The sequence below is a fragment of the Astyanax mexicanus genome, chromosome 21 (genome assembly GCF_023375975.1).
Source record: "Astyanax mexicanus isolate ESR-SI-001 chromosome 21, AstMex3_surface, whole genome shotgun sequence".
Taxonomy (NCBI): Eukaryota; Metazoa; Chordata; class Actinopteri; order Characiformes; family Acestrorhamphidae; genus Astyanax; species Astyanax mexicanus.
Genome location: NC_064428.1, coordinates 42,395,662 through 42,408,354, shown reverse-complemented (window position 1 = coordinate 42,408,354; position 12,693 = coordinate 42,395,662). Strand labels below are relative to the sequence as shown.

At 44.3% G+C, this 12,693-nt stretch overlaps 1 protein-coding gene across 50 annotated transcripts in view; it reads left to right on the top strand.

Annotated features, from left to right (window-relative positions):
- Positions 1-12,693, top strand: part of LOC103028009 (serine-rich adhesin for platelets) — a 55,612-nt gene that overhangs the window by 1,723 nt on the left and 41,196 nt on the right. For 5 of the 50 annotated variants that reach the window (XM_049469905.1, XM_049469878.1, XM_049469876.1 and 2 more), the window contains exons 8-19: positions 73-249; positions 656-832; positions 918-1,123; positions 1,299-1,399; positions 1,487-1,605; positions 2,077-2,253; positions 2,346-2,551; positions 2,727-2,827; positions 2,915-3,033; positions 3,123-3,299; positions 6,759-6,935; positions 11,504-11,709. In XM_049469905.1, the coding sequence (XP_049325862.1) occupies positions 73-249; positions 656-832; positions 918-1,123; positions 1,299-1,399; positions 1,487-1,605; positions 2,077-2,253; positions 2,346-2,551; positions 2,727-2,827; positions 2,915-3,033; positions 3,123-3,299; positions 6,759-6,935; positions 11,504-11,709 (1,943 nt within the window). Of the gene's footprint in view, positions 1-72; positions 250-655; positions 833-917; positions 1,124-1,298; positions 1,400-1,486; positions 1,606-2,076; positions 2,254-2,345; positions 2,552-2,726; positions 2,828-2,914; positions 3,034-3,122; positions 3,300-3,705; positions 3,802-3,967; positions 4,174-4,349; positions 4,451-4,537; positions 4,657-5,128; positions 5,306-5,397; positions 5,604-5,779; positions 5,881-6,758; positions 6,936-8,277; positions 8,359-8,450; positions 8,657-8,832; positions 8,934-9,811; positions 9,989-10,073; positions 10,280-11,234; positions 11,412-11,503; positions 11,710-12,693 lie in introns of all 50 variants that reach the window. The other 45 variants (XM_049469909.1, XM_049469911.1, XM_049469893.1 and 42 more) reach the window with 32 other exon arrangements.

The following is a 12,693-nucleotide window of genomic DNA, read 5'->3' as shown; positions in this document are numbered from 1 at the left end:
TACCTCAGCACCTTCTGATGACTTGTCCTCTGTTTTGGCTTCAACAGGTAATTTCCCTTCTTTATCCTGTAGGTGGCAGTGTTAAACTTACTAAGTGGTGAACAGAAGGCGGAGCTGATCCTGCAGTCGGGTTCAGGACTGATGGGAAATGTTTCCGTGGTTAGAGAGGTCTTCAACAGTGTGCTCGTGTCCTCAGATCAGAAACAACTGGACATCTTCTTTACTACCTTCATCCAGAAAGGAGAAGAGGTGAGGAACAGTGTGGTCTGCACTGTTTTTCTGCATTACAGTCTATATGCTATATTATTCTATGTTCTCTCACTTTACTACTGTAGATATTTCAGCTGTAAGTACTGTACCTTATCCAAGGGAGGAGAGAGCTGAGCCGGAAGGCAAAGCACTCTGGTCGATCCATGTTCCTACCCTTACCTATGGCCACAAGCTTTGGGTAGTGACCGAAAGAATGAGATTGCAAATACAAATCAGTTTCTTTTGCTGGTTGTCTGGACTCTTCCTTAGAGATAGGGTGATGGGTCCAGTTATCCGGGAGATGCTCAAAGTAGAGCTGGTGCTGCTGTAGGTCAAGAGAATCCAGCTGAGGAAAGTGTCACTGTAACTACTTAAACCATCTTTATTTTCTTGTGTTGTCCTGTAGGTGGCGCTATTAAACATTCTGACAGGTGAACAGAAGGCACAGCTGATCCTGCAGTCGGGTTCAGGACTGATGGGAAATGAGTCTGTGGTTAGAAAGGTCTTCAACAGTGTGCTCATGACTTCAGGACAGAACCACCTGGATATCTTCTTCACTACATTCAACCAGACTGCAGGACAGGTGAGGATCACTGTGATCATGTTCTTGACTGTATCAAGATTCCAAGTCTTTCCCAGAAGTTAATTCCTAATCCTTTCTGTTCCAGATAAACGTGACCAGCATTCCTCCAGTGGTGTCAGAAACCATTCTGAACATGACCCTGGAGGCACTGGTGTACCGCTTCCAGACCTTCAGTCCACAGAACTTTACCCTGTGGTTCCAGACCTATCTCCGCCTCTTCCTTGCTGGGATTGGTCCAAAGACCCTGTCAGTCATCCCCAGGAACATCAGCTGTGACTCCTACAGAGAAATGTAGGTTCCTGATCTACATCCACTCACACCTGTGTTCACATGCACAGTGTTCTCCACAGGAACATATTTATTCATTACTTCATTCATCCTCCTTTCCACTGAGTCACTCTCTCATCCATTAATGAATCATAGATCATTTATTTATTTACTCTCTGCTGTGTGTTTGGGTTTGCAGAGTGAAGGGGTTTGATAATGTGTACAGTGATCTCTCTGCACTGCAGTCCAAGACTGTCTTCAGCTACACAAAGGACTACCTCGTGTACCAGTCCAGCCAAGGTGGGGCTGTTTTTCTGGGCATATTTGTATATTTTATTGTGTTTATATGTATGAGTTAACAGTATGTAACATACTCTGGTGTTTCAGGTCAGTCCTGTGTGCAGTCAGTGAGCAGTGACTCTGATTGGCTGGTGAAGAACTTTGGTCGATTCTGGATGTTTGGATCAATTTCTGATTTCATCAGTCTGAAGAAGGACTTCAATGGAGTGAGTTACTCTACATTTACCTCAGCACCTTCTGATGACTTGTCCTCCCTTGTCCTCACTGATGTTCTAGCAGTTTGCAGTTTACGGCATTCCTGTTCCTTGGAGATTTCTGCATTGTCCCTGAACTACCAAATCATGTTCCTGGCTGCTGATGGTGACGGTTTAGGGGTTGTTCTATATGTGGGAGGAGTTCCTACACGGGAGAATAGCTGGAGATATTAGATGGTTAATGTATTTTTTCACCCTGTGTTTATTTCAAAGAACCCCTCAAAAGTAAAGCATGAGTTTTGTACTACTGGTTGAGATTTTGTGGAAGCTTTTGTTTACAATAAATCAGTGTCAGAGTTAGTTACACATCACCATCCTCACTAATGGTTTAATATTTCAAAAATTTTGGACAGACCTGGCTTTGTATAAAACCTTTCTGCTCTGTTGCAGAACAATTTCTGATATCCACACTCTGTCCTGTAGGTGAAAGTGCTCTACTCGCTGACCGGTGAACAGAAGGCGGAGCTGATCCTGCAGTCGGGTTCAGGACTGATGGGAAATGAGTCTGTGGTTAGAGAGGTCTTCAACAGTGTGCTCATGTCTTCAGATCAGAACCAACTGGATATCTTCTTCACTACATTCAACCAGAATGCAGGACAGGTGAGGATTACTATGATCTGCAGAAATGTAACAAGGGTACTTTATCCAATGAAAACAGCCTGGTATCTTACCCATAATCCTGTTTGTTTCAGATAAACATGACCAGCGTTCCTCCAGTGGTATCAGAGACCATCCTGAACATGACTCTGGAGTCTCTGCTGACCCGCTTCCAGACCTTCAGTCCACAGGATTTTACCCTGTGGTTCCAGCTCTATTTGCCCCTCTTCCTTCCTGGGATTGGTCCAAAGACCCTGTCAGTCATCCCCAGGAACATCAGCTGTGACTCCTACAGAGAAATGTAGGTTCCTGATCTACATCCACTCACACCTGTGTTCACATGCACAGTGTTCTCCACAGGAACACATTTATTCATTAGTTCATTCATCCTCCTTTCCACTGAGTCACTCTCTCATCCATTAATGAATCATAGATCTTTTATTTATTTACTCTCTGCTGTGTGTTTGGGTTTGCAGAGTGAAGGGGTTTGATAATGTGTACAGTGATCTCTCTGCACTGCAGTCCAAGACTGTCTTCAGCTACACAAAGGACTACCTCGTGTACCAGTCCAGCCAAGGTGGGGCTGTTTTTCTGGGTATGTTTGTATAGTTTATTGTGTTTATATGTATGAGTTAACAGTGTGTAACATACTCTGGTGTTTCAGGTCAGTCCTGTGTGCAGTCAGTGAGCAGTGACTCTGATTGGCTGGAGAAGAACTTTGGTCGATTCAGGAGTTTTGGCTCAGTTTCGGATTTTGTCAGTCTGAAGAAGGACTTCAATGGAGTGAGTTACTCTACATTTACCTCAGCACCTTCTGATGACTTGTCCTCTGTTTTGGCTTCAACAGGTAATTTCCCTTCTTTCTCCTGTAGGTGGCAGTGTTAAACTTACTAAGTGGTGAACAGAAGGCGGAGCTGATCCTGCAGTCGGGTTCAGGACTGATGGGAAATGTGTCCGTGGTTAGAGAGGTCTTCAACAGTGTGCTCGTGTCCTCAGATCAGGAACAACTGGACATCTTCTTTACTCCCTTCATCCAGAAAGGAGAAGAGGTGAGGAACACTGTGGTCTGCACTGTTTTTCTGTATTACAGTCTATATGCTATATTATTCTATGTTCTCTCACTTTACTACTGTAGATATTTCAGCTGTAAGTACTGTACCTTATCCAAGGGAGGAGAGAGCTGAGCCGGAAGGCAAAGCACTCTGGTCGATCCATGTTCCTACCCTTACCTATGGCCACAAGCTTTGGGTAGTGACCGAAAGAATGAGATTGCAAATACAAATCAGTTTCTTTTGCTGGTTGTCTGGACTCTTCCTTAGAGATAGGGTGATGGGTCCAGTTATCCGGGAGATGCTCAAAGTAGAGCCGGTGCTGCTGTAGGTCAAGAGAATCCAGCTGAGGAAAGTGTCACTGTAACTACTTAAACCATCTTTATTTTCTTGTGTTGTCCTGTAGGTGGCGCTATTAAACATTCTGACAGGTGAACAGAAGGCACAGCTGATCCTGCAGTCGGGTTCAGAACTGATGGTAAATGAGTCTGTGGTTAGAAAGGTCTTCAACAGTGTGGTCATGACTTCAGGACAGAACCATCTGGATATCTTCTTTACTACCTTCAACCAGACTGCAGGACAGGTGAGGATCACTGTGATCATGTTCTTGACTGTATCAAGATTCCAAGTCTTTCCCAGAAGTTAATTCCTAATCCTTTCTGTTCCAGATGAACGTGACCAGCGTTCCTCCAGTGGTATCAGAGACCATTCTGAACATGACCCTGGAGGCACTGGTGTACCGCTTCCAGACCTTCAGTCCACAGGACTTTACCCTGTGGTTCCAGACCTATCTCCGCCTCTTCCTTGCTGGGATTGGTGCAAAGACCCTGTCAGTCATCCCCAGGAACATCAGCTGTGACTCCTACAGAGAAATGTAGGTTCCTGATCTACATCCACTCACACCTGTGTTCACATGCACAGTGTTCTCCACAGGAACACATTTATTCATTAGTTCATTCATCCTCCTTTCCACTGAGTCACTCTCTTATCCATTAATGAATCATTAGATCATTTATTTATTTACTCTCTGCTGTGTGTTTGGGTTTGCAGAGTGAAGGGGTTTGATAATGTGTACAGTGATCTCTCTGCACTGCAGTCCAAGACTGTCTTCAGCTACACAAAGGACTACCTCGTGTACCAGTCCAGCCAAGGTGGGGCTGTTTTTCTGGGTATATTTGTATATTTTATTGTGTTTATATGTATGAGTTAACAGTGTGTAACATACTCTGGTGTTTCAGGTCAGTCTTGTGTGCAGTCAGTGAGCAGTGACTCTGATTGGCTGGTGAAGAACTTTGGTCGATTCTGGATGTTTGGATCAATTTCTGATTTCATCAGTCTGAAGAAGGACTTCAATGGAGTGAGTTACTCTACATTTACCTCAGCACCTTCTGATGACTTGTCCTCCCTTGTCCTCACTGATGTTCTAGCAGTTTGCAGTTTACGGCATTCCTGTTCCTTGGAGATTTCTGCATTGTCCCTGAACTACCAAATCATGTTCCTGGCTGCTGATGGTGACGGTTTAGGGGTTGTTCTATATGTGGGAGGAGTTCCTACATGGGAGATTAACTGGAGATATTAGATGGTTAATGTATTTTTTCACCCTGTGTTTATTTCAAAGAACCCCTCAAAAAGTAAAGCATGAGTTTTGTACTACTGGTTGAGATTTTGTGGAAGCTTTTGTTTACAATAAATCAGTGTCAGAGTTAGTTACACATCACCATCCTCACTAATGGTTTAATATTTCAGAATTTTTGGACAGACCTGGCTTTGTATAAAACCTTTCTGCTCTGTTGCAGAACAATTTCTGATATCCACACTCTGTCCTGTAGGTGAAAGTGCTCTACTCGCTGACCGGTGAACAGAAGGCGGAGCTGATCCTGCAGTCGGGTTCAGGACTGATGGGAAATGAGTCTGTGGTTAGAGAGGTCTTCAACAGTGTGCTCATGTCTTCAGATCAGAGCCAACTGGATATCTTCTTCACTACATTCAACCAGATTGCAGGACAGGTGAGGATTACTATGATCTGCAGAAATGTAACAAGGGTACTTTATCCAATGAAAACAGCCTGGTATCTTACCCATAATCCTGTTTGTTTCAGATAAACATGACCAGCGTTCCTCCAGTGGTATCAGAGACCATCCTGAACATGACTCTGGAGTCTCTGCTGACCCGCTTCCAGACCTTCAGTCCACAGGACTTTACCCTGTGGTTCCAGCTCTATTTGCCCCTCTTCCTTCCTGGGATTGGTCCAAACACCCTGTCAGTCATCCCCAGGAACATCAGCTGTGACTCCTACAGAGAAATGTAGGTTCCTGATCTACATCCACTCACACCTGTGTTCACATGCACAGTGTTCTCCACAGGAACACATTTATTCATTAGTTCATTCATCCTCCTTTCCACTGAGTCACTCTCTCATCCATTAATGAATCATTAGATCATTTATTTATTTACTCTCTGCTGTGTGTTTGGGTTTGCAGAGTGAAGGGGTTTGATGATGTGTACAGTGATCTCTCTGCACTGCAGTCCAAGACTGTCTTCAGCTACACAAAGGACTACCTCGTGTACCAGTCCAGCCAAGGTGGGGCTGTTTTTCTGGGTATATTTGTATATTTTATTGTGTTCGTATGTATGAGTTAACAGTGTGTAACATACTCTGGTGTTTCAGGTCAGTCCTGTGTGCAGTCAGTGAGCAGTGACTCTGATTGGCTGGTGAAGAACTTTGGTCGATTCAGGAGTTTTGGCTCAGTTTCGGATTTTGTCAGTCTGAAGAAGGACTTCAATGGAGTGAGTTACTCTACATTTACCTCAGCACCTTCTGATGACTTGTCCTCTGTTTTGGCTTCAACAGGTAATTTCCCTTCTTTCTCCTGTAGGTGTCAGTGTTAAACTTACTAAGTGGTGAACAGAGGGCGGAGCTGATCCTGCAGTCGGGTTCAGGACTGATGGGAAATGTGTCCGTGGTTAGAGAGGTCTTCAACAGTGTGCTCGTGTCCTCAGATCAGAAACAACTGGACATCTTCTTTACTACCTTCATCCAGAAAGGAGAAGAGGTGAGGAACACTGTGGTCTGCACTGTTTTTCTATATTACAGTCTATATGCTATATTATTCTATGTTCTCTCACTTTACTACTGTAGATATTTCAGCTGTAAGTACTGTACCTTATCCAAGGGAGGAGAGAGCTGAGCCGGAAGGCAAAGCACTCTGGTCGATCCATGTTCCTACCCTTACCTATGGCCACAAGCTTTGGGTAGTGACCGAAAGAATGAGATTGCAAATACAAATCAGTTTCTTTTGCTGGTTGTCTGGACTCTTCCTTAGAGATAGGGTGATGGGTCCAGTTATCCGGGAGATGCTCAAAGTAGAGCCGGTGCTGCTGTAGGTCAAGAGAATCCAGCTGAGGAAAGTGTCACTGTAACTACTTAAACCATCTTTATTTTCTTGTGTTGTCCTGTAGGTGGCGCTATTAAACATTCTGACAGGTGAACAGAAGGCACAGCTGATCCTGCAGTCGGGTTCAGGACTGATGGGAAATGAGTCTGTGGTTAGAAAGGTCTTCAACAGTGTGCTCATGACTTCAGGACAGAACCACCTGGATATCTTCTTTACTACCTTCAACCAGACTGCAGGACAGGTGAGGATCACTGTGATCATGTTCTTGACTGTATCAAGATTCCAAGTCTTTCCCAGAAGTTAATTCCTAATCCTTTCTGTTCCAGATGAACGTGACCAGCATTCCTCCAGTGGTATCAGAGACCATTCTGAACATGACCCTGGAGGCACTGGTGTACCGCTTCCAGACCTTCAGTCCACAGAACTTTACCCTGTGGTTCCAGACCTATCTCCGCCTCTTCCTTGCTGGGATTGGTCCAAAGACCCTGTCAGTCATCCCCAGGAACATCAGCTGTGACTCCTACAGAGAAATGTAGGTTCCTGATCTACATCCACTCACACCTGTGTTCACATGCACAGTGTTCTCCACAGGAACACATTTATTCATTAGTTCATTCATCCTCCTTTCCACTGAGTCACTCTCTCATCCATTAATGAATCATAGATCATTTATTTATTTACTCTCTGCTGGGTGTTTGGGTTTGCAGAGTGAAGGGGTTTGATAATGTGTACAGTGATCTCTCTGCACTGCAGTCCAAGACTGTCTTCAGCTACACAAAGGACTACCTCGTGTACCAGTCCAGCCAAGGTGGGGCTGTTTTTCTGGGTATAATTGTATATTTTATTGTGTTTATATGTATGAGTTAACAGTGTGTAACATACTCTGGTGTTTCAGGTCAGTCCTGTGTGCAGTCAGTGAGCAGTGACTCTGATTGGCTGGTGAAGAACTTTGGTCGATTCTGGATGTTTGGATCAATTTCTGATTTCATCAGTCTGAAGAAAGACTTCAATGGAGTGAGTTACTCTACATTTACCTCAGCACCTTCTGATGTCTTGTCCTCCCTTGTCCTCACTGATGTTCTAGCAGTTTGCAGTTTACGGCATTCCTGTTCCTTGGAGATTTCTGCATTGTCCCTGAACTACCAAATCATGTTCCTGGCTGCTGATGGTGACGGTTTAGGGGTTGTTCTATATGTGGGAGGAGTTCCTACACGGGAGAATAGCTGGAGATATTAGATGGTTAATGTACTTTTTTCACCCGGTGTTTATTTCAAAGAACCCCTCAAAAAGTAAAGCATGAGTTTTGTACTACTGGTTGAGATTTTGTGGAAGCTTTTGTTTACAATAAATCAGTGTCAGAGTTAGTTACACATCACCATCCTCACTAATGGTTTAATATTTCAGAATGTTTGGACAGACCTGGCTTTGTATAAAACCTCTCTGCTCTGTTGCAGAACAATTTCTGATATCCACACTCTGTCCCGTAGGTGAAAGTGCTCTACTCGCTGACCGGTGAACAGAAGGCGGAGCTGATCCTGCAGTCGGGTTCAGGACTGATGGGAAATGAGTCTGTGCTTAGAGAGGTCTTCAACAGTGTGCTCATGTCTTCAGATCAGAACCAACTGGATATCTTCTTTACTACATTCAACCAGATTGCAGGACAGGTGAGGATTACTACGATCTGCAGAAATGTATCAAGGGTACTTTATCCAATGAAAACAGCCTGGTATCTTACCCATAATCCTGTTTGTTTCAGATAAACATGACCAGCGTTCCTCCAGTGGTATCAGAGACCATCCTGAACATGACTCTGGAGTCTCTGCTGACCCGCTTCCAGACCTTCAGTCCACAGGACTTTACCCTGTGGTTCCAGCTCTATTTGCCCCTCTTCCTTCCTGGGATTGGTCCAAACACCCTGTCAGTCATCCCCAGGAACATCAGCTGTGACTCCTACAGAGAAATGTAGGTTCCTGATCTACATCCACTCACACCTGTGTTCACATGCACAGTGTTCTCCACAGGAACACATTTATTCATTAGTTCATTCATCCTCCTTTCCACTGAGTCACTCTCTCATCCATTAATGAATCATTAGATCATTTATTTATTTACTCTCTGCTGTGTGTTTGGGTTTGCAGAGTGAAGGGGTTTGATGATGTGTACAGTGATCTCTCTGCACTGCAGTCCAAGACTGTCTTCAGCTACACAAAGGACTACCTCGTGTACCAGTCCAGCCAAGGTGGGGCTGTTTTTCTGGGTATATTTGTATATTTTATTGTGTTCGTATGTATGAGTTAACAGTGTGTAACATACTCTGGTGTTTCAGGTCAGTCCTGTGTGCAGTCAGTGAGCAGTGACTCTGATTGGCTGGTGAAGAACTTTGGTCGATTCAGGAGTTTTGGCTCAGTTTCGGATTTTGTCAGTCTGAAGAAGGACTTCAATGGAGTGAGTTACTCTACATTTACCTCAGCACCTTCTGATGACTTGTCCTCTGTTTTGGCTTCAACAGGTAATTTCCCTTCTTTCTCCTGTAGGTGTCAGTGTTAAACTTACTAAGTGGTGAACAGAGGGCGGAGCTGATCCTGCAGTCGGGTTCAGGACTGATGGGAAATGTGTCCGTGGTTAGAGAGGTCTTCAACAGTGTGCTCGTGTCCTCAGATCAGAAACAACTGGACATCTTCTTTACTACCTTCATCCAGAAAGGAGAAGAGGTGAGGAACACTGTGGTCTGCACTGTTTTTCTATATTACAGTCTATATGCTATATTATTCTATGTTCTCTCACTTTACTACTGTAGATATTTCAGCTGTAAGTACTGTACCTTATCCAAGGGAGGAGAGAGCTGAGCCGGAAGGCAAAGCACTCTGGTCGATCCATGTTCCTACCCTTACCTATGGCCACAAGCTTTGGGTAGTGACCGAAAGAATGAGATTGCAAATACAAATCAGTTTCTTTTGCTGGTTGTCTGGACTCTTCCTTAGAGATAGGGTGATGGGTCCAGTTATCCGGGAGATGCTCAAAGTAGAGCCGGTGCTGCTGTAGGTCAAGAGAATCCAGCTGAGGAAAGTGTCACTGTAACTACTTAAACCATCTTTATTTTCTTGTGTTGTCCTGTAGGTGGCGCTATTAAACATTCTGACAGGTGAACAGAAGGCACAGCTGATCCTGCAGTCGGGTTCAGGACTGATGGGAAATGAGTCTGTGGTTAGAAAGGTCTTCAACAGTGTGCTCATGACTTCAGGACAGAACCACCTGGATATCTTCTTTACTACCTTCAACCAGACTGCAGGACAGGTGAGGATCACTGTGATCATGTTCTTGACTGTATCAAGATTCCAAGTCTTTCCCAGAAGTTAATTCCTAATCCTTTCTGTTCCAGATGAACGTGACCAGCATTCCTCCAGTGGTATCAGAGACCATTCTGAACATGACCCTGGAGGCACTGGTGTACCGCTTCCAGACCTTCAGTCCACAGAACTTTACCCTGTGGTTCCAGACCTATCTCCGCCTCTTCCTTGCTGGGATTGGTCCAAAGACCCTGTCAGTCATCCCCAGGAACATCAGCTGTGACTCCTACAGAGAAATGTAGGTTCCTGATCTACATCCACTCACACCTGTGTTCACATGCACAGTGTTCTCCACAGGAACACATTTATTCATTAGTTCATTCATCCTCCTTTCCACTGAGTCACTCTCTCATCCATTAATGAATCATAGATCATTTATTTATTTACTCTCTGCTGGGTGTTTGGGTTTGCAGAGTGAAGGGGTTTGATAATGTGTACAGTGATCTCTCTGCACTGCAGTCCAAGACTGTCTTCAGCTACACAAAGGACTACCTCGTGTACCAGTCCAGCCAAGGTGGGGCTGTTTTTCTGGGTATAATTGTATATTTTATTGTGTTTATATGTATGAGTTAACAGTGTGTAACATACTCTGGTGTTTCAGGTCAGTCCTGTGTGCAGTCAGTGAGCAGTGACTCTGATTGGCTGGTGAAGAACTTTGGTCGATTCTGGATGTTTGGATCAATTTCTGATTTCATCAGTCTGAAGAAAGACTTCAATGGAGTGAGTTACTCTACATTTACCTCAGCACCTTCTGATGTCTTGTCCTCCCTTGTCCTCACTGATGTTCTAGCAGTTTGCAGTTTACGGCATTCCTGTTCCTTGGAGATTTCTGCATTGTCCCTGAACTACCAAATCATGTTCCTGGCTGCTGATGGTGACGGTTTAGGGGTTGTTCTATATGTGGGAGGAGTTCCTACACGGGAGAATAGCTGGAGATATTAGATGGTTAATGTACTTTTTTCACCCGGTGTTTATTTCAAAGAACCCCTCAAAAAGTAAAGCATGAGTTTTGTACTACTGGTTGAGATTTTGTGGAAGCTTTTGTTTACAATAAATCAGTGTCAGAGTTAGTTACACATCACCATCCTCACTAATGGTTTAATATTTCAGAATGTTTGGACAGACCTGGCTTTGTATAAAACCTCTCTGCTCTGTTGCAGAACAATTTCTGATATCCACACTCTGTCCCGTAGGTGAAAGTGCTCTACTCGCTGACCGGTGAACAGAAGGCGGAGCTGATCCTGCAGTCGGGTTCAGGACTGATGGGAAATGAGTCTGTGGTTAGAGAGGTCTTCAACAGTGTGCTCATGTCTTCAGATCAGAACCAACTGGATATCTTCTTTACTACATTCAACCAGATTGCAGGACAGGTGAGGATTACTACGATCTGCAGAAATGTATCAAGGGTACTTTATCCAATGAAAACAGCCTGGTATCTTACCCATAATCCTGTTTGTTTCAGATAAACATGACCAGCGTTCCTCCAGTGGTATCAGAGACCATCCTGAACATGACTCTGGAGTCTCTGCTGACCCGCTTCCAGACCTTCAGTCCACAGGACTTTACCCTGTGGTTCCAGCTCTATTTGCCCCTCTTCCTTCCTGGGATTGGTCCAAAGACCCTGTCAGTCATCCCCAGGAACATCAGCTGTGACTCCTACAGAGAAATGTAGGTTCCTGATCTACATCCACTCACACCTGTGTTCACATGCACAGTGTTCTCCACAGGAACACATTTATTCATTACTTCATTCATCCTCCTTTCCACTGAGTCACTCTCTTATCCATTAATGAATCATTAGATCATTTATTTATTTACTCTCTGCTGTGTGTTTGGGTTTGCAGAGTGAAGGGGTTTGATGATGTGTACAGTGATCTCTCTGCACTGCAGTCCAAGACTGTCTTCAGCTACACAAAGGACTACCTCGTGTACCAGTCCAGCCAAGGTGGGGCTGTTTTTCTGGGTATATTTGTATATTTTATTGTGTTCGTATGTATGAGTTAACAGTGTGTAACATACTCTGGTGTTTCAGGTCAGTCCTGTGTGCAGTCAGTGAGCAGTGACTCTGATTGGCTGGTGAAGAACTTTGGTCGATTCAGGAGTTTTGGCTCAGTTTCGGATTTTGTCAGTCTGAAGAAGGACTTCAATGGAGTGAGTTACTCTACATTTACCTCAGCACCTTCTGATGACTTGTCCTCTGTTTTGGCTTCAACAGGTAATTTCCCTTCTTTCTCCTGTAGGTGTCAGTGTTAAACTTACTAAGTGGTGAACAGAGGGCGGAGCTGATCCTGCAGTCGGGTTCAGGACTGATGGGAAATGTGTCCGTGGTTAGAGAGGTCTTCAACAGTGTGCTCGTGTCCTCAGATCAGAAACAACTGGACATCTTCTTTACTACCTTCATCCAGAAAGGAGAAGAGGTGAGGAACACTGTGGTCTGCACTGTTTTTCTATATTACAGTCTATATGCTATATTATTCTATGTTCTCTCACTTTACTACTGTAGATATTTCAGCTGTAAGTACTGTACCTTATCCAAGGGAGGAGAGAGCTGAGCCGGAAGGCAAAGCACTCTGGTCGATCCATGTTCCTACCCTTACCTATGGCCACAAGCTTTGGGTAGTGACCGAAAGAATTAGATTACAAATACAAATC